Below are 19347 nucleotides of genomic sequence, written 5' to 3' on the forward strand. Positions count from 1 at the left end.
AGGGCTGCGCCTGGCCGAGCCCGACCCCGGCCCTGCCTTTCTGTCGCTCTCCTTGGGCTCCTCTTGCCCGCTCTCCTGGCCGGCCCCATCCTTCCGCCGCGCGCCTCCGCGCCGGCCCGGCAGCCGTTCTGTGGCCCCTTTCGGCTCCGCGCCCACCCCGCCTCCCACTCAGGGTCGCCGGGGTGGACCCCGCGCTGTTTGTGGGGGGACGCTGGCGCTCGGGGTCCTTCAGGTGGAGTGCCCCTGTCCAGTCCAATGCCCTGCCCGCGCGGATTCTATCGTCCGTGGGGGAGACCGCGGTGCCACCGTTTGTTGGGGCGTCCTCCCCTGAAGTTCCGAATCTCCCACTCTGGTCTCGGCTCAGGCTGCCCAGTGCCCTGACCTGTCCACCGTGGATGAGTGGCCGCCAAGGCCTGAGAGATGCGTGGCTGGTACCCAACAATACTCAGAAGCTTGCTGGGCCCGGAAAAAGTTGGGAGTTATTGGTGGAATCTGTGAAATGGAGAAAGGGGTTTTACTGCGCAGGGCGAGTCTTGAGACTGAACAAGCATGCAACTTAGGTGTGCAGGAGCTGAAAAGGGAAAAAGTGATATTGAACTAGCCTGCAGGAGTCTTACCTACGTAATTAGATGCCTCTCTTAAAGGCATTGAGTAAATTTGTTAGTATAGTGTCAACATAAGCATAAACCTGGTAAATGTTGGTAAAAAGAAATGAAACGTATGGAAGTAATATTTACCACAGTTGTGTTCTAATTCGCTTTCCTCTTTGGTTTAGTATTTAAACTTCATCCACAGAATAAGTACAGAGAATGTGGTAGACCAGCATCTGTAATAACTCTGGGTTATAGGGCTAGAGAGTAGGCATGTAGTGTAGGTAGTGAAAGATGGGAATTCATGAGTGTGAGACGGATATAGAGTCTGAAAGAACACGGAAATGACAGAAGAGAACACCCTTATCTCTTCCTCAGCAGCTAATGGAGCTTTGATAATTATATTTAAGTATATGCTTGGCATTTAGCATCAAGAGGAAATAGAATTACTGAGATAGCACAGTGTATTTAAGAGGAAATTAATGTGAGAAAACTTTGAGCTAGTTGCTGTGGTAATGAAATATAAGATTATGTTCAAAGGAATGCCTTCTGTCTAGCTGTAAGGCACTAACTTGAGGCCTACAACCTCTCTGACTTTTAAGATGGAGTGAATCAGCTTTTTTTCTGATTTAGGTTTTATTATCATGATTCTGTGTTTGGGTGTTTATGCAGGGGGACAGGTCATTGTCTTACCATTTTGCTGTCCTTGCCCCCAGAAGAATAGAACAGCTGTCCATGTCCATTTATCCTCTTCCTTGGGACTTAGGTGCATTCAATATGGTGGTATTTTGGGGCTGGGGTGGTGGCTCAATGGTACCGCGCTTGCCTAGCCTGTGTGAGGTACTGGGTTCAGTTCTCAGCACCACATATAAATAAATAAAATAAAGGTCCATTGACAACTAAAAAATATTTTTAAAAAATATGATGGGATTTTCTCCTGCAGAGCCCCCTCTCATGCAGGGATGTGTTTGGCCATCCATCTTTTTTTCTTCCTGTCTACAGATTAACTGTGCTGATAAGGAGGCAACTTCCTAGGAGCTGCTAAGATGGGCATGAGGATCAAACTGCAAAGCACCAACCACTCTAATAACCTGCTGAAGGAACTCAACAAGTGTCGGCTCTCAGAGACCATGTGCGATGTCACCATTGTGGTGGGGAGCCGCTCCTTCCCGGCCCACAAGGCCGTACTGGCCTGTGCAGCTGGCTACTTCCAGAACCTCTTCCTGAATACTGGACTTGATGCTGCCAGGACCTATGTGGTAGACTTCATTACTCCTGCCAACTTTGAGAAGATTCTGAGCTTTGTCTATACATCAGAGCTCTTCACAGACCTGATTAACGTTGGTGTTATCTATGAGGTGGCTGAGCGTCTGGGCATGGAAGACCTCCTCCAGGCCTGTCATTCCACCTTTCCTGACCTCGAGAGCACTGCTGTGACAAAGCCTCTGACTAGTACCAGTGACAACCAGTCCAGCACCCTGAGTTGTCCCTCAGCAGATCCTGCCCATTCCCTTGGAGAACTCCGGGGTGGTGGGGAGCACTTTGGTCCTGATAGAAACTATGTGTTGTCCAGTGATGTGGGAGGAAGCTATAAAGAGGAAGAAAGAAATGTTGCTAGTGATGCTAATCATGGCTTGCCTCTGCCGCAACCATCATTGCCACCAAAGACAGAAGACCATGATGTCTCTACTCCTTTCACATCTGTTTCTAGTATCGTGACCCAGCCAGTCCTAGGCACTGTTAGCACAGGTATCCAGACTAACACGAGCTCTTGCCAGCCATACAAAGTTCAAAGCAATGGAGATTTCAGTAAAAACAGCTTCTTCACCCCTGACAATGCAATAGACATTACCACTGGGACCAACTCCTGTATGAGCAATAGTGAACACTCCAAAGATCCAGGCTTTGGGCAGATGGATGAGCTCCAGCTAGAGGACCTGGGAGATGATGACTTGCAGTTTGAAGACACTGCTGAGGAGATTGGGACAGCTGAGGAGGTGATCGAACTGAGTGATGACAGTGAGGATGAACTTTTTGGAGAGAATGACAACCGAGAGAATAAAGCTATGCCCTGCCAGGTGTGCAAGAAAGTTCTAGAGCCCAACATTCAGCTGATCCGGCAACATGCTCGGGACCATGTGGACCTGCTGACAGGTAACTGCAAGGTCTGTGAGACCCACTTCCAGGACCGAAACTCTCGGGTGACCCACGTCCTGTCCCACATTGGTATTTTCCTCTTCTCTTGTGACATGTGTGAAACAAAGTTCTTCACCCAGTGGCAGCTAACTCTTCACCGACGGGATGGAATATTTGAGAACAACATCATTGTTCATCCCAATGAGCCCCTGCCTGGGAAGCTGGGTCTCTTTTCAGGGACAGCCTCACCAGATTTGAAATGTGCTGCCTGTGGGAAAGTATTGGCCAAAGATTTCCATGTGGTCCGAGGACATATCCTCGACCATCTGAACTTGAAGGGACAGGTCTGCAGTGTCTGTGACCAGCGCCACCTCAATCTTTGCAGCCTCATGTGGCACACACTCTCCCATTTGGGCATTTCGGTCTTCTCCTGCTCTGTCTGTGCCAGCAGCTTTGTGGACTGGCACCTCCTAGAGAAGCACATGGCTGTGCACCAAAGCCTAGAAGATGCCCTTTTCCGCTGCCATTTATGCAGCCAGAGCTTCAGGTCTGAGGCTGCCTATCGCTACCATGTCAGCCAGCACAAGTGCAACAGCAGCCTTGACATAAGGCCTGGCTTGGGGCTACAGCACTCAGCCCTCCAGAAACGGAAGCTGCCAGCAGAGGAGTTCCTGAGTGAGGATCTGGCTCTGCAGGGCCAACCTGGGAATAGCAAGTACAGCTGCAAGGTCTGTGGCAAAAGGTTTGCCCATACAAGTGAGTTCAACTACCACCGTCGGATCCACACAGGCGAGAAGCCATACCAGTGTAAGGTGTGCCACAAGTTCTTCCGAGGCCGTTCGACCATCAAATGCCACCTCAAGACACACTCGGGGGCACTCATGTACCGCTGCACTGTGTGTGGCCACTACAGTTCTACCCTTAACCTCATGAGCAAACATGTTGGTGTGCACAAAGGCAGCCTGCCACCTGACTTCACCATCGAGCAAACCTTCATGTACATTATCCATTCCAAAGAGGCCGAAAAGACCCCAGATAGCTGACTGGTCCCAGTAGAGCCAGTGGGGAGCTTCCAGGTGGCAGCCAGGGTAGTGATTTTCTAATGGCTGTTGGTCCCTCCTCAGTGGGTGCTACAGTTTTGCCTTGCTAGGAATTCTATTCTGTGTTGTGTTTAAAGGAGAAAAAAAAAGAAATAGCACATAAGCTGTGACTGTTTTTGAGAAGCAATGGCCCTATTGCATTTACCTCCATACCTGTTCTTGCCCACACAGGGCTGTTTTTGATTCTTTTGAGGCTGGTTTTGGGATCTAGTCAAGCATTTATGGCAGCTAGATCCCTTTCCCCAGCCTGTCTAGTTTTAGTTTACTGTTAGGTTTCATGCTGCTAAGAATCCAACCAACAGCCTCACTGGAGAGGATGTGGAGAGAGGTTTTTACTGTGGTTATTATAGCCAGACCTCCAACTGGGATGACCAGCTATGAGAAAGATTTGGGGAATGTGGTCATTTGGAAGGGACTGGTTAGCAGGGGGGCTGCTCACCTCAGGTTCCAGGGCTAGCCCTTAGCAGGGGAAAGTTGTCAGAGATGGAGGTACCTGCCTGCTCCATAGCTCTAATCTGCTGACTGGACAGTGAAAATCTTTTGACAACTAGATCCAAAATGGGGACAAAGCTTTCTATTTATGTTGGAAAGCTTTGGGATGACTCTTTGCCAGCAGAAGGGGTGTCCTGTAGTGCTGTTAGCAGTGGCAACCTGGATGGACAGGAGAGGAGGCTTCTCTTTTCTCCTCATTTCCAAAGAAGCACAACATGGAATGATGGCCGAGATGTCAGGCCTTCCCTGTGGAGCAGAGAGTAAGGGAATATAATCATCTGTTATTCTGGTAGCCTCTAGTGACCTTGAGTTTCCTGGTGGAGAGGAGAGGGAGGTCTGACAGCAGCAACCTTGCCTTAATTTACATCGGTTTCCCACCCAGAAGGGTTTGGCCTATAGGATAGATGGGAAGACCCAGGAGGTGTGCAGTGGTGGTATATTGTGATCCCTTCAGGATTAAAGGGACCTGAGTAACTGGTGGTATGTAGCAGGGTGTGCATTCTGACTGTCCCAGTCGGGTAACCTGTTGTTTACTTCTGTTCTAACAGTGCTGGAGCTTTGGCAGCTCACCTTTGACCTGCTGGAATTGATCTTGATCTGTTTTTGCATCACCTTCAGGGGGCGCTGTTGGGTGGAGCTGGTTCAGGCCCTCCTGGGTTACCCAGTCCATGTAGCTGTTTGGCTTCATTTTTAGTTGGTCTTTGAAGGGGTCTTGCCCAAAGAAGGCTGGAGGGAGAGGGCCCTCAGTCTTGCATACTCAACGAGGTGGCACCTCAGTAGCTCATACTACCTCACCCTGTTTAGGCGAGCTCTGGGAGTTCCTGGCCTCGCCTGACACTGCCCCTGGTGGGACTTAGCAACACCCGGGTTGTTTCACAAGCAAGCTAATTAACTCACAAAGCCTTTTTGGATGTTAATATTTATTTATTTTTTGTTTTTGTATGCATATTACCCAGCATCTCTTTTGGATAAGAGAGTTCAGGAAAATGAGTTTCTCCCCAGCAAGTAGCCATATTCCAGGGAATAGTCCTGGTCAGAGATTTGGGGAATAGGAGTATAATCAGGGAGAATGTGTCCAAGCCTTTTAAACAAGTCAGTTTTCTTGTCTCCACATGTCTGTAGCAGAATAAATACACAGAGCCCTTTAGGTAAGTTCTAGAAAGTTTGGGCCAGTTAAATTTCCAGACTTTTCATTCCCCTTCCATCCTGAGATGGTGTAGATTGGGGATTGAGTTGAGAGGATCAAGTCACAGGAAGGACCTTTTTACAGTTTCTTATCCTTTCTAAACATAGAGACCCTCCTGTCTTTGTTTGTATTAAGAAACATGGCCAAACCAAAGCTCTGTCTCTAATAGGCCTGCTGCCTCTCTCCCTGGCTTGGAATTGAGGAAGCCTCAGAATGGAGCACAGGAATCTCCAGTCCTTCACTAGATGACAGGAGACTTTTATGTGCCACTTCAAGGCACACTGTCCAGTTAAAGGCTCACCTTTAAACCCAACTTGGGACATTTTACCATCTAAACCCAACTTGGGACATTCTCAGGAGAGAAGTTCTGAGACTTCATTCCTGACTGTCTTCTCACTTTCTTATGCTGACCATTAGGAATTTGAGAAGGGGACACGTAATAGGCCACAGTCAATCATCTGCCAAGCTTTTCAAGCATGATGGTTACTCCCAGACTGTTGGTGAGGACTGAGTTTTGAGGGGTCAGTTTGAGAGAAATAGTACTTACAGGTCAGATAGCTAAAAGTAGATAAACATGCTGGAGAAATCCTTTAAAAAAAAAAAAAAAAAAACAGGCATGGTGGATGCTGGGTGGTCTGTATACTTAACCTGAAACTGTGAAGTTTTCCTTTTTTGCCAATGAACCAAAAAACAGATCCTTGAAACTTTGCCCTTGAAACACTAAACAAAAAAACTGCACCCTCTGATGCCCCTAAGGCTAAATGGTTGATCAGGGAGGCCCAGTTGGTCCCAGTCAGATATGTAGCAACAGGATCAGTAGATCATGAGTCTCATTGACCAAACCCTACCCTGCTGGGTGTCCCCTGTATTCACATTGAACTCCCCTTCTGTGTGAAGTCACACTGAAGTCCCCTTCTGTGCTTCCTCTGCCTCTAGCTCACCCTTTTCTGAGTTTTACTTGAAACACTATATTGTGACAAAGGGCACTGTAAGATACCTACCCAGTGAAAGGGATTCATTTTATTTTGCCTTTTTTATTTTTCAACCTAATGCTCATTTGATTGTGTTGCCCCCTCTCTCCAGGAACCCAGTTTAGCACTGTCCCTTCTGTAATGCTCTGAAATTCTATTTGACCCTTGAATGTTCTCTCTTTACCTGTTTTCCCTTTTTCTTGATCTGTACTCAGGACCAGCTACATAATTTGCAAAGCCCTCTGGTTCACAAATTGTTAGGAATTTCAAGATGGCAGTTGTACAGCATTAAACCAAATCTGAGGCCATTGCTGATTTGTTTCCTCCAGGGAAACAGCAATCCTTGTATGGCATGCTGGGATGAACTGTGGAGTCTGCTTGTGGCCAGAACAGGGGATCAGTACCCTGGCATCCAGTGACTTGATGGCTCATTGATGCCACAGCATCCACTGGGAGCTCTGCTGAACAGTATTTGGTCCTCAATTTTAAGACTCCAGGGAGTCCCTTTAGTTCACGGCTAGTTGGAAAAAAAGGAGGTAAGGTGGGTGTTGGGCCCAAACAACCCCTAAAAACTAAGAAATGGGTAAAAATTCTTTTTCACTTATTTTCTCCTCTATTAGCACCCCTTTATCTCCAGGACAAATCTTTGGCTTCAATGCCTTTTTTCCCAGTCAGGCTTTTGCTACTGATTATTCCTGCCCCCCTCTTTCTGGCCTCCTGCTGTGCTCTTTTTCCCCAGACCACTCAACTTTGAAAGTGAAATTAAATCCCTTTGTAGACAGACACTGAATTTTTTGGCATGGGAGTGGACTGTGTGGAGCAGTCTGTGCCCATCTGGGAGTCCCCACATGTCCTTTTCCCTAAATCCTGTACCAAATGAGACAGGAAGCAGGGTGCATAGCATTAGTTTCAGTGTGATTATGCATCATAAACTTAACATCTGAATTAAAATGAAATATTTGATTTTGATGTTTCTTTAACACCCTCCCCTGTCCAACCCTTCCAATTCCCTCCATCTCTAATAGCTAAAGTCTCTTAAGAAACGGAAAAAAGTTGTTGACATCTAACTCCTTCCATTAAATTAATAAGTACTGACCTCCTAATATTTAAGTGTTTACTATCTATTGCTGTAAAGTTTTGTATATTTTGTAAACTTTTTTTCCCAAATAGTAGATGTTTAAAATCGTTGTACATCTGATTCTTTTATATTCCATTGTTCAGCACAAAGTGTGGTTTTTATTTAGAATAATAAAAAGAAGAAATTTAAAATGAGAGTTTGCTTCCTGTGTACTACAAACATGCTCATACCTTGAGTTCAGAATATCTGAGCTCATCACTTTTTCAGTAACACATGTTGGCTCAGTACACACCAGAATTCTTTCAGGTAGCACATTTTCCTTTCCTGTAGTTGGAATTCCCCAGGATTAGCTTGTTGACCAGTTTTGAGTGGGAACTTAAGTCAAAAACTCAACCTCTTCAGGGGGACGTCCCTGAGGGCCTCTTCTGTCAAACTGAGAGAGAGCAGTGAGACTATGGATGTCTAGTTGGACTAACCTTACTAAGTAAGTGATTCAGTTGTAAATTGTCTTACCATGGCCACTTATTTCTTGGTGAAGCAGTATGTCTTTGAGTGGAGAGAGGCAGATGGAAAGTGGGAGGGAGAAGGAAGATTTGAATAGGGAGGAGGGAAAGGTTTGGCATAATTTGTTGAGGTTGATGCAAATAAGTTAACACAGAAGAAACAGACCCCTAGCAGGTAGGGAGTGATGTGGTACTGTTGGTCCCAGAGCACATGGCCCAGGCTCAACTGTCATTGTTGCTCAGTAAATGTTTGCTGAGCACAACAGTCTTGTCACAGTCAGCATAGTCAGTTCCTAGCCTTCCCTTCAATGGGTGAAAAGATTCTAAGGAAGTATTCCTACTGCCAGGGTGATAACAAGTTTGGGGGAAGTGGCCTCTGTGGTGACTTGGGATGTGACACATGTAAAATTGGATTTCCTTCAGAAAGGTCCTGGAGCCCAAGACAAAGCAGTTAGTGATAAGGTCATCAGATCTTGGCTTGCTTTCTAAGTGGGGATAAGGGAAGAAAGTCTTTATATTGCCATTTCTGCATTGTTAGGTTAAGCCCTTATCGCATCCCCAAGAACAACCCAGAAACCTTGTTCAGAAAGTCTTCTCTCTATGTGTAGCTTAAGATCCTCTCCAGTTTGGGCCAAGTGATCAGGGAATGGCAGATACAGGTTTCCCTCTGTGCACCTGACAGACCTGGGCTGCAATCCGCCATTGCAGCATATGTTTAATGCATCTGCTGAATATGAGTTGAGATTTCCAAAAGTAGAGTATTTGGCCTCCAGGTAATGGGTAGTTAATCCAAGTTAAACATTCCTGGCACAGTGAGCTCTGGAGCAGAACAGAGGAAACAGAAGATCAGCAATTGTATCCATAGCTCCCTAGCTCTCCACGCAGGATTGAGAGGCCAAAGATGTGACTCGTGATTGAAAGGCGGAAACCAGAGCCTGTTCTTAGACTTTTACGTCAGTGTTCTTGAAGTTCCTGGGCCTAGTTTCCCAAACTGATAGTGAGCCTTTTCCAGAAGACCTACTTGTTAACAAGAGGACTTCTTTCCCCATCTATACAACAAGTGTTAATAAGTGTAAATTGTCAGGCAGGAAAATTATGAAAAGACTTGGCCAGGGAGAACTGACTTTGTGCTAGAGCTCTACTCTGTCACAGAACTGGGAAATTTCCACTTTGGCCTTTCCCATCCCTGTAGGGGGGCAAAGGCTGAGGGATGGAGCAACTGTCAGCACCTGCTGCTAACTGTCACCATGTTTGCTTCAGAATGAATGTCTCTGGATATTTTCCTATTAATTGGAGAGAAAGCAAGAGATGGGGATGGTGGTGGGATTTTTGGTAGCTCTGTGTCTCCATGAAAGATAGATTGTCCAAAATCAAAAGCTACAAGGAGCACTGACTCTGGAACAGTGCCTCTGCTTTCGGGGAGGAGGAGCAGGATGGACAAGGGGGAGGGGAGGGGAGGGTATCAGTAAGGAAATGGAACTCTGTTTCCTGGATGGTGGAGGGTGGAGAGACTATCCTGCTGACCCAGCTGCAGGGTGCCTGTCTCAGACCCAAGCCCCACCCCTGTAGACCCCATCCCCCTCCACTTATCATTGCACTGACATGCACAGATAGGGAATGTCCTGCTGAGGCCTCCTGATTCCTTGACCTCTGGCCTCATGTCCCCACAACCTGCATAGTGAGCTGGAAGATCAACAAGCACACAAACAAAAGGAAAGTTTTGTGAAGTTCCTGTGGAGCTCATTCTTTCTAGCTAGGATGATTTATGAAATGCATGTGTCTAGTTTCCTATGCAGGGCATCCCCTTAGCCTCAGCTTCCTTCCCAAGCCCAGCTGGAAGTGCAGAGTTCTCAGAGATCCAGACCATGGCTATCTCTATTATTTATTTCACTTTTTTTTTTTTTTTCTGCATTGCTCCCTTAGACACAAGGGCCAAAACAAATAATACAACACCAAGGAAGGACCTGTTCTCTATTCCTCCCCATCCCTTCTCCCTCTCCCATATTTCAGATATACCATGAGTATTCTGATGCTTTCCCTCCCCCCTCCCTCCAAATGTCTCACCTCCCTCTTCAGCCTTCTACTCGACTCCTGGAAGAGCCTGGAATCTACCTCAGCTGCCTATGGGATTGCGAAACAGAGATGAGAAATTTGGAAGCAGAGGGCGGCTGGAAGTTCAGGCTTAGGTGGGACTGGGGGAGGCAGCTGCAGTGGGCAGGCTGCCCTCCTTGGTGATGATGATGGAGTGCTGAGTGGAAGAGGAAGAAGAGGAAGCCCGTGCACCTGCCCTGGCCTGGTCCTTTGGAAGGTAGTGGACAACAGCACTCAGCAGCCGGTCCCGGAAGCTTGGACTGAAAAAGTTGTAGAGGATGGGGTTGGCAACACAGTGCAACATGGAGAAGCAGTCAATGATGTCATAGAAGAAATAGAGCAGGTGGGCCAGGTAGCAGTGGACGGATATGTGGCTCCCATGCAGAGTGAGCAGCAGCAGAGTCACATGGTAGGGCAGCCAGCAGATGACAAAAACAGCTATGTAGGCACACACCAGGAGGCAGTGCCGCCGGCCCTGGGGCTGTCCCTGGCTCCGAAGTCGGCAGGCTGTCAGCACGTTGAAGACTGCAATGAGAGGGAAGGGCAGCAGGAAGCCCAGGACAGTGGTAGACAGGGCCACCACCAGGGCCCATGTGCTATATGTTTCAAAAGGTGCCACAAAGAGGCACATGGGCTCTGACCCCTCCACCAATTGAATGTGGACCACCTCGGGCAGTGGGATGATGGCTGAGAGGACCCAGACGCCTGCACATATAGCCCGCCGCACTCGGTGCTGGCGATGCTGCCAGGAGGAAGAGGCATTGGTGAAGGTGATGTAGCGGTCAACACTGAGGCACACCAGGAAGAAGATGCTGCTGTACATGTTAGCAAGGTAGAAGTAATGAGTGAAGCGGCAGGAGAAGTCTCCCCAGAGCCAGGTGTAGTCCAGCATGACCTCCAGCATCCAAACAGGCAGGGACAGGATGATGCCCAAGTCCGCGATGGCCATGTTGAGGATATAGAGGTTCAGCAGCCCAGCCCGGCCTGAGCGACGCCAGTTGACACATACCACCAGGAGGTTCTCCACCAGCCCAACCACAAAGATGGCCAGGTAGAGGACAAAGAGGACCACTCTCTTGGTGTCCTCACTGAGCTCCAGGTGGCACTCGGACAAAGTGTGGTTGAAGAAGTAGAGCAATTCCTCCCAATTGTGGAACTCTTCACTGTCAGGCGCTGCGGTGGGCCCTTCAGAGGGGCCTGGCCCCGAGCTGGGTCTGACTGACATGAGGACCTGCAAGCACCTGTTGGGAAGAAGAGAGGGTGGGAAGAGAAAGGAAATCTTGAAAGCAGCCTTGTGCCTCCCAGGTAGAAGGCATAGGGGCTGGGGGCCCTTGGGGAAAGATTCTGGGACAGAAGGAATAAGAAAGGGGTATTTAGCATTCAAACCTTGAGTTGCCAGCTTTGGCCCAAGAGCACAGACATTTTGCTAAGGGATTTCAGGGATAGTAGAGACCAGGATGGTTTGCCCAACAAGGTTTCTTCCCAGCCCCAGCCAGTCCCATCCCACCTCCAGCCCTAGAGCGTCTCCAACCTCCACTTCTCTCCACTTTGTCGTGCGTCTTCACTAAGGGTTCCACACTGTCTAGCCATTCAGGCATTAGGTGTGAGAGGACACGCATGTGTGCACACACAACACCCCTCCCCTCTGATTTACCCCTGGGAAATCTGTCTTCAAGCCCTGGCTTTCCATCTTCCCTGGGAGGGGACAACACTCACCTGGATTTCCCGTGTATGCACCTCTAGTCCTGGAGGTCTTGCAGGTCTGGGCTGTTAGGGAGTTGCAAGGAGACTGAAGGGACCCTGGCTGTGGGGCTGCTGGCTTCAGGGACGCCCTTTGCTACTGGCTTCAGGGCTGCCCTTCATCCGGGAAATAGCTGTCACTGGCTAAAGCTCTGTGGGAGAGGGCTGGGGTTTTTCCTGCATTCCCCCAATCCAGTTAGAGGGGACGTCCCAGCAAAAAGCAAGTAGGGAGGTCAGGATGCAAGCATTAAAATCCAGCTGCTTCACTTACTAGCTCTATGAATTGACTTCTATAAGCTTCAATTCTTCTCTGCAAAATGGAAACAACAGTACCTACTAAGAGGGATGATGTGAGAATTAAATGAGCCACCAAAATAAAGGGCTCAGGGCAGGGCACACAAAAAAAGATTATTTTCCTCTCTGAGCTGGCTTAGAGTCCCACTTTTCCCGTCTGTCTTGATTTCTACTAGAGCAGAACTGTGGGGTGGGGGTGGGGGCTAAAACAAATCTGAAAATCAGTCAGGCTTTTAATGGCTCTGGTGTCCCTACGAGTTCACCCCCCCCCCCCCCAGTCTCCCTGTACCCACCCCAACTCCACCCACAAGGGTTTCCAGTTCCCTGTCTTCATTCTGTGATCTGAAGTGAGAATCTGGGGAGAGAAAAGTCTGAACGTGGAGTGGAGACTCAAGGATGGGGAGGGAGGAGAAGGGCATAGTCTTCTCCAAGACTCCACACTTCACCACGGGAAGGAAAGGGAAGGGCACAGTGTGTGACTGGGGCAAGGTGGGCAAAGGGGTATGAGGGAGGGACCAGACTTCCCTTCTCCTTCCCTGAAAGCTATAGAGTAAGGGGCTTGTGTTGGTGAGATCCTGTGTCAGCAGACCTGCCTTCCTCTCAGAGCACTCTCACCTTAGCCATTTCCAGAGACCCAGGATGTACTTCTATGGGGCGGGAAATGGGCTTCTCCATCCTCTGTAGGGCCAAGAGAGTTGCCTATCTCATTGTGTATATGGTAGAGCCACCTGAACCTGGGCCCTTGTTTTGTAGGATGTAGGGTCAAGGGTATGTTGGCTGGAAGGGATTAAAGAGATAAAGGTAAAATTCTCATAAAATTAGTCATTTTAAAATGTACAATTCAGTGGCATTTGGTACATTCACATTGTGCAACTTCCATTTCAATTTAGGTCCTCAACATTTCCATCACCCCAAATTAAAAACCCTGTACCCACTAAGCAGTCACCCACTATTCCTTGTTCTCCTCCTTCATGGTCTTGGTTCCACGGAGACACTGGTCTGGCAGCAAGACCAACTTTGTGGCCAGCAGGGACTTCTCTGTGGACAGAAGAGGGTTTTCCCATGTACTGGTTACCACCTCAGAAGGGATGGTCCATAGGGTCATGGTCATATCCTACATGGGTAGCCAGCAGTTCTTCTTTGCCTTATTACTTGTGGTAAGCTCATTAGCCTGCAGGATGGGTTTGTCATTTTGGCCACCTATGGCACGGGAGATGACCCTCATAGAGCCAAAGGGAAACTTCATGCTTGGCATCTTGGTCTCCAGGTTGTGGTAAATAATTGGTACTGTTCCAGAGGCTCAGGCCAGCTAGCTGTGATCCTCAGGCTTTTCCAGGTAGCACATGATGGTCCCCTCAGGTTTGGGGTCCCTGGCAGGAACATTGGCAGTGTTGAGCTGGGCCTTTTTGATGCAGGACATGAATTAACCCATGTGGATGCCCTTGGTTGTGATGAATAGCATCTTCTGTTTCTTAAACTGGTAGTCCTTCACAATGTCCTTGATGTATCTATGCAGCTTGGAGAAATCCCGGGCACAAGAGCAATGCCCTTGTGGTGCTTCCTATATACACAGAACTTGGTGACATCCTTCCTTTCCATAGATCCCAAGGCTGGTACAGAGGGGGCATTCTCAAGCATGGCCAAGAAAACATGCAGACCCCAGCCTGCTCTCCACCTCTATGGATTTATCTAGTGTGGATATATACTACACATGGACTCATACAGCAGGTGACATTTTGTATCTGGTGTTTTTCACTTAGCATAATATTTTCAAGGTTCATTCTCAATATAACCTGTGTCTGCCTCATTCCCTTCTGTGCTGAGCTATATTCTACTATATATACATACAATATTTTATCTACTCAAGGAGGGGATTTTGTTAAGTTTGCTACTTGATTTTTTATTGTTTGTATATATGTGTATATCTTTAATATTAACATTTACACTATAAGCAACTTGTAGGTGCACAGTTCAGTGGCATCAAGTGCTTTCACATTGCTATGCCATTATCACCCCATCCTTTTCCATGGAGGGGATCGTTTTTTGCTTTGAGATTTTCTTGAGTCCTCTCTATTTATTAGACCACTTCTGGATCAAGAAATCTGTCATAGCTATGGTTTACTTTAATTTTTCAGACATTTCCACATATTATCTTTCTCTCTCCTTTTTTAATATTTATTTTTTAGTTGGACACAATACCTTTGTTTTATTTATTTATTTTTATGTGGTGCTGAGGATTGAACCCAGGGCCTCACACTTGCTAGGCGAGTGCTCTACCGTTGAGCCACAACCTCAGCCCTCTTCTTAATTTCTATCCCATTGGTAGCCTTTTTTCAATAAGGAAGCTTCTGAAAATTTTCACTTCCATCTTCATGTCTTTGAGCCATGCAGACGGAGCTTCTGCTAGACTAAAATCCCTCCAGGGAAGCCCTTGTTCTCCAAGTGGACTGTGCCTATGGCCATTTCCATTCCTTTCAAGACTGCATTTTAGTGGCTCTTGTCACTTAGGTTTTCAAATCTTCCTGGCATATGAAGATGCACCTCTGCAGCCTCACCTCCACCTGCTCCCAGTCTTTTCCTATGCCCAACAAGAGGAAGTCATGGTGGTTCCTTTGAGCAGAGGCTAAGAGGGAAAGCTGTTCCCTCAGGAAGAAATAAGTGAGAGCTCTACAGTTTTCATGTGAAGGTATTTTTTTGGGGGAGGGGGGCAGCTGAAAAGAGAGAGGCTGGGAGGAAGGGAAAAAGGGAGGGGCAGGAGACTAGGCTCTTTGCCAACCTGGGCAGGAGGGGGCACAAGGCTTTGCTCTAAGCAGTAGGAGCAGCAGTCCTGAAACAATTCCTGGAAATTACTCTTTCCCCCTCCCCCAAGCTCACTTTTTTTTTTTTTTCCCAAAAAATGTAGACAAGACATTGGGATCAACAATGAAAAAGGAAGGAAGGTAGGGGAAGAGGTATTGACAGACACAGATAAAGGCAGGCAGCTTCCTGGGGCTGGGCAGGGCAAAGGGCTTGTGCTTGGGCCCTGGAGAAAGGGAGAGGCAGGCTGTCCCAGGAGATCCATGTTTCCTGGCCTGTGTGGCAGGGGCAAGTAGAGAGTGGGAAGATCAAGTCTGAGGAGTTTGGTGACAATTGGCACTCCTGTCCCCTTCCAGAAAGTCACTGAGTGAAGAAGTCAAATTAGGCTGAAAGTTACTCTGTTTGGCCAGCAGCCCTGGAAAAGGGACTCCCCAGGTTTCCCAAAGAAGGATGTTCCCTGCCCTGGGCTTTCTCTGTTTAGTCAAGAGACATGTTAGAGACTGTAAGGAAAGAACAGAGTGAAGGAGATAAAGGCAGAGGACAGGCAGCTCAACGCTAACACAGGTTTATTCAGGACAAACCTGCAGAGTGGGGCCCACTTGAGACTGAGACACATCTTTACTCAGAACCTGAGGTAGTCATAGGGGAATGAGGGAGGGGGGAGATTTTGCAATTAGGCCTTTCCTAGGAGTTTTCAGGGAAGGGTCCTTGGGGTGTCACCCTCATATTTCGAACCAGGTGTTTTTTAGGATTTCAGTCCCAGATAACAATTTCCTTTCCTTTGCATGATGATTGTCTGAGGTTTAGGTCAGAGGGACAGCCTGCCTCTCCCTTTCTGAGTCACTGTGAGGTGACTGTGAGGGACTCTTGTTCTAAGATGGAGGATATGTTTCAAACTGTGTCAAGTTCTTCCTAAAAGGTTTGGGGATCACCACTGAGTAGCTGTGTGACTTTGGGTTATAGTCAATTAGCTTTTCTGAATCTCAATTTCTTTATATGTAAAGTGAGGATATGATGCTCCTGTCACTGAGATCATGGGATAAATACATGGAAAGTGCTTGGCATGAGCATGCCGTTTCCCACTTTTGAGCATAAGGAAGAAGACGTCACCTTCTGTGTAATTAACATTGAAATATCTCTCTCTATATTCTCACTACCACCAATCACTTTTTATCTGAATTAGGTCAATACCAATTTCCTTTTTTATTTATTTCTCTGGGGTTGTATTTCTTACATTGAATGGTGAGACCGCTCCCAAATGCCACCATGAATTACCACAGAAGAGATGTAGTAATAGTAATAACTAATGTTAATTAAATATTTGCCAGTTGTCAGACATAGTTCTAAGGTGTTTTACACGTATTATCTCATTTAATCCTCATGACCACTTATGAGGTGGATTCTATCATAGGATGAGGAAACTAAAGTGCAGAGAGGTTAAATAAGTTCCCCAGGCCACACTGTAATAGTGGTCCACTTTATGCTTTGAATATAGCCCTTGCTGCTCTGCCACTATTTTTTTTTTGAATGGATATGTTTCTTTCACTTTCTCTCTCCCTGTTCCTCCCTTATTTCTCCCCCTCCCTAATCTCAGGGGAAACAGGATGACCTTTCTTTCCCATTTTAGGCAGATTTTTCTCTCCCTGAGTACACACCCAGAACAAAGTAATCCAGACTTTGGGGATGGTACCAGAAGATCTCAGAAATAACTATCTCCCAAGTTAACAAGTGAATCTCAACTCCAATGAAGAACACTCCAAAGGTAGCCTTTGAATTACCTCTTTAAAAGCCCCTTGTTCCTGCTGATGGGGAGAATCACAGGCTCTAGGACATAAATCCCCTGTTTTTCTTCTTTGCTAGCAAAGCAATAAAATCTCTTTTTTCCTTCTTCTCAAAACTGTGTCCTTGTTATTGGATTGGCATCGGGGATAAGGACTGAGCTTTTGGTAACAACACTGTTAGTGGTTCAGTAAACTTCTTCAACTGACAAGAATTCCTAGCTCCACTGGCTTTGGATGGGATCTCCCTGTAAAGTACTGTATATGTAAGATTTTGTTTTGTATGTGCATTTTCAGGGGACTTAGAACTTTCCTTAGATTCTCAAAGGGGTCTGTGATGTCCTCAAAGGTTAAAAATCACCCTTGAAGAGTTTCTCCTGCAAGGAGCTAGGAAGACAAAGAGTTGGGCATCCACTTCTGGGAATCCTGGGAAATTTCTTGAGTGAGGGAGGAGGCGAATCCCTCATGAATTGTGACCTATAATGGGATGGTCTGAGGAGGGATTTGAAAGGGACTTGTCTTTAGCTCCCCCCCCACCCCATTCCATGAGAAGGACAACTGTTCTGTGAGTTCTCAAGGGTGGAGGAGGGGAGTGAGCAACATCACTCTAAGGAAGAGGAAGCTTGGAAAGAGTGATAAGAGATGGACAGGACCCCAGATCCCTTCCCCACAGGACATTACCCAGAAACCTCTCAGCATGCCTCTGCCTTGCCCCCTCCTTCCATTTCCCACCTCTCTTCTAGCTTCACACAGAAGCTGGGTGGCTCTTCCTCAGATCTATACTCTCCAAACCCCTCACCTCCCCCAGCCTCTCCGTGGATGTGGTGACAGTCCTTTGCTGATTCCAGATTTATTTCAGTTTCTGCCAACTCTGGTTGAGCACCTAATGTATGTTGGACAGAAGTTCCCCTTGAATTCTCCAGTGCTTCCTGAGGCTCTGACTTTCTAAGTTTTTACCATTTTGGTAAAGACATATGGATTCTTAGACTTCCCCAAACTTGGAGTTGGGAGGACTTGCCAGAGTCATCTTGATTCTCTTTCTTTATTATAAAGATGAAGAGAATAGAGGCCTTAGGAAGTCTCATACTGTCAAGACAACATAAGAAATACAGATGGAGGGGTTGGGGCTGTAGCTCAGTGGTAAAGCGCTTGCCTCACATGTGTGAGGCCCTGGGTTCAATCCTCAGCACCACATAAAAATAGATAAAGATGCTGTGTGTTCATCTACAACTAAAAAATATTTAAAAAGAAAAGAAATACAGATGGAAATGGAAAGTGCGGCCAGACTTTGCAGTGTCATCTCCCTCAGCAGTCATTCTGCTCTGGGAAGAGCTAGACACTACCAGGTGCCAGAAACAAAAAATGGTGGGAGTCAGTCCCTGCCCTCAGGGGTCTCTGAGTCCACCAGAGGTCTAGTGTTAAGTACACTCAAGCCACCAGCCATGTTTCTTTATTTAAATGAAACTATTGCTTCGGGCTTAAACTGGAGTTTCTAGATTTCTATTATTATTCTTCTCTGAAAAATACAGTGATTGTTGATCCATTATGTAACTCCTAGGGGAAGGTGTTTAAGAATATTAGAGAATGGACTGTTAGGTCTCTGGTTTCCGCTAGCACCTCCGGATTCAGGGCTTTACCTGGGGCTGTAGCTCAAGGGCTTGACACAGTGGAAGGAAAGGCGTGTGGACAAAAGTTCCAGGCACTTGGATCTCAAAGTCTCCTTAGACCCTCAGCATGCACCACCTCCTCTCAGGCCTCTTTTCCTTGGAAGGGAGCCAGATCCCGCGTGGGGGATCTGATCATAGCCCAATCCAGTCATAGTGTACCACTGCCATGAGGAAAACCCCCTCATCCCTTCCCTTTTCTATTCTGACTCTTCTGAGATGCAGAGGGCCAGTGATACCCCACTTGTGCCTCCCAGATATTTGACTCCGAGTTACACTCCAGGAAGGAGTGTCTCTTTTTAGGTTTGGGTTTCTGTCCCTGGCTTAGAAGAATGCTACATGCCCTCTAGGGCTTGGAACAGGTTTGAGTAATTAACACGCGATTCAGGCCTTTACCTGTCAACGATCTTGTTTTCCTTCCTGGAAAACTCATGTAGGATGCCAGCTGGAGCGGCACCTGGAGAGAGTGGCCATTACAGGGATGGGCTGAAGAATCCACGGTGGCAGATCCCAAGCCAACACCTGCGTTTAGCCTGCAGTACCACAGTGGAACCACCAGGGGGGAGCAGCTCTTCTCCAGCCCAGGTTTCTGCAGGAAACTTCTTTCCCTACTTGTCTATCTCCTCCTCCTCCCTTCCTTCAGGGACAGAAATTCATGTAAATGTGGACTGTCTATAGCAGCTCAGAACTATGAAACCCTTGTTTCTTCTGCCCACTATTCTGCCACCCTATCCCCTTTCCCCCAAGCCCCGATGAGAAATGACATCCTTTTCCTCCCCCTGGGAGCCCCTCCATGGACAGTGGTTATGTGGTCCAGGCTCTAGCTGTCTTTGGTCTCCTGGGGGGAAGTTCTGTTCTATCAGCCATACTGGATACACACTGAACAAACACTTTTCCAGTGGTTAGAGCTCAGGGCCTTCCATGCCTG

The 19347-nt window shown here is 47.3% G+C and overlaps 2 protein-coding genes across 2 annotated transcripts; one reads left to right on the forward strand and one right to left on the reverse strand.

Moving 5' to 3' along the window:
• The first annotated feature begins 6 nt into the window (after positions 1-6).
• Positions 7-6152, forward strand: Zbtb39 (zinc finger and BTB domain containing 39). Its single transcript, XM_015483162.2, has one exon. It carries the CDS (start codon positions 1637-1639, stop codon positions 3767-3769), a length of 2133 nt encoding a protein of 710 aa, XP_015338648.1. The 5' UTR covers positions 7-1636; the 3' UTR covers positions 3770-6152.
• Positions 6153-9926: 3774 nt separating this feature from the next.
• Positions 9927-12027, reverse strand: Gpr182 (G protein-coupled receptor 182). The gene is made up of 2 exons (XM_015483163.2): positions 11864-12027; positions 9927-11388 (listed from the first exon to the last, which is right to left on the reverse strand). Exon 2 carries the CDS (start codon positions 11370-11372, stop codon positions 10239-10241), a length of 1134 nt encoding a protein of 377 aa, XP_015338649.1. The 5' UTR covers positions 11373-11388; positions 11864-12027; the 3' UTR covers positions 9927-10238.
• Between the last annotated feature and the right edge of the window lie 7320 nt (positions 12028-19347).

This window comes from Marmota marmota, unplaced genomic scaffold, assembly GCF_001458135.2.
Source record: "Marmota marmota marmota unplaced genomic scaffold, marMar, whole genome shotgun sequence".
NCBI lineage: Eukaryota > Metazoa > Chordata > Mammalia > Rodentia > Sciuridae > Marmota > Marmota marmota.